This window comes from Octopus bimaculoides, chromosome 16 (genome assembly GCF_001194135.2).
Source record: "Octopus bimaculoides isolate UCB-OBI-ISO-001 chromosome 16, ASM119413v2, whole genome shotgun sequence".
Lineage (NCBI taxonomy): Eukaryota > Metazoa > Mollusca > Cephalopoda > Octopoda > Octopodidae > Octopus > Octopus bimaculoides.
In genome coordinates, this window is record NC_068996.1 from 45,897,038 (window position 1) to 45,898,627 (window position 1,590).

At 30.4% G+C, this 1,590-nt stretch overlaps 1 protein-coding gene across 1 annotated transcript in view; it reads left to right on the forward strand.

Moving 5' to 3' along the window:
* LOC106875213 (uncharacterized) overlaps positions 1 to 994 on the forward strand; it is a 16,169-nt gene extending 15,175 nt beyond the window's left edge. The window contains exon 4 of the mRNA XM_014923261.1: positions 829 to 994. Coding sequence (XP_014778747.1) covers positions 829 to 956 — 128 coding nt within the window. The 3' untranslated portion in view covers positions 957 to 994. The remainder of the gene's footprint in view (positions 1 to 828) is intronic.
* The last annotated feature ends 596 nt before the right edge of the window (positions 995 to 1,590 follow it).

Sequence of the window (1,590 nt, forward strand, 5' to 3'; positions counted from 1 at the left end):
ATATATATACATAAATATATATGTAAATACATAAATATATATATCTATACATATGAATATATATACACATATATACATATATATACGTATAAATTTATATATATACATCTATACATCTATACATATATATATATATACATATATACATCTATACATATATATATGTAATGTGAGATAATAGTTTTACTTTTAATTGTTTCACTATGTATATATTATATCCATAGGGAAAGTATTAATAGTGAAACTATCGAAACTGAAACTGTTATCTCACATTATAATAAAGATGTTATTGTTTCACTTCTGACAGCTGTGTACAATATTTTTTACTCACCCTCTTTGCCAAATTTCACACACATTCTAAATCAATCCAAGTTTGTTGTAGAAAACAACCAATGCATTGTAGGGTTGATCTTTTAAAACAAGACAAATGAAATCGATCATCTTTTTTAGTTTAGTTTAAACATTTAAATGACTATACAAGCACGAACATTAAAATTTTGAGTTACATTGTGCTGATGAGCCTTAACGAAGGCAAAATTGAACCACACACATATACTCTACTAATAATAAATATATACATATGCTCTATTAACAATAAATGAAGTATATGAAGAAACATGTTAGTCTCTTTCATACCTCCATTTTACAGAATTTCTCAACTCGAAATAAGAGAAAGAAAAAAAAACTTAGAATTAGAATTAACTATCTCCTTTTAAGCACATGCACACTCTCTCCTCCTCACTACTCCCACTCTCTCTCCCCCTCTCTCTCTCTCTCTTTCACTCTCTCCCTATGTTCTTTCAAAATATTCTCTCTTTTCTATTGCAGGATTTGACGAGAGGCTTCATGAAACGAAACTACTTCCAATGCTCGTTCGTACTATGTTTACATTAGACAACGTATTCTGTAACATGCCAAGGAAAATTCCAAAATCTCGACGCCGACTGAAATTTTAGAAAATATCATTAAGATTACAGCAAAAAATATTCAGTTATCTACGTTGTTATTGGTTTATTTTTTCTTCTTCTTCTTTTTCTTCTTCTTCTTCTTCTTCTTCTTCTTCTTCTTCTTCTTCTTATTATTATTATTATTATTATTATTATTATTATTATTATTATTATTATTATTATTATTATTATTATTATTATTATTATTATTATTATTATTATTATTATTATTGCCTTTGCATAACTTTTAACGCTGGAGATGTACTACGGTGTCAGCTGTTCACTACCAGTGAACTAAGTTAACAACCATCCAGAGTATTCGAGCGGTTCCAAGCAGTGCTGTTTTCTGCAAGTGCTCCACCCTTATTGCAGCCCCTATTTGTTCCATGTACTTCTCAAGATTTTTACTCCCTGTTCCTAGGTCTCCGACAATTATCTATACTACTACCCCCTTTTTCATCGACCACAACTGCTTAACCTCCCAAGCTAACCTGTCATATCTCTGAACTTTTCTTTCTTCCTCATCGCAAACCTAGTTGTCAGCTCGACATGTCATATCTAAGATCCACCATAGATTGTTTTCTTTCTCAATTAAGACTACGTCTGGCTTCCTATTCTCTATCTCATGGTCGCACTGGATCAT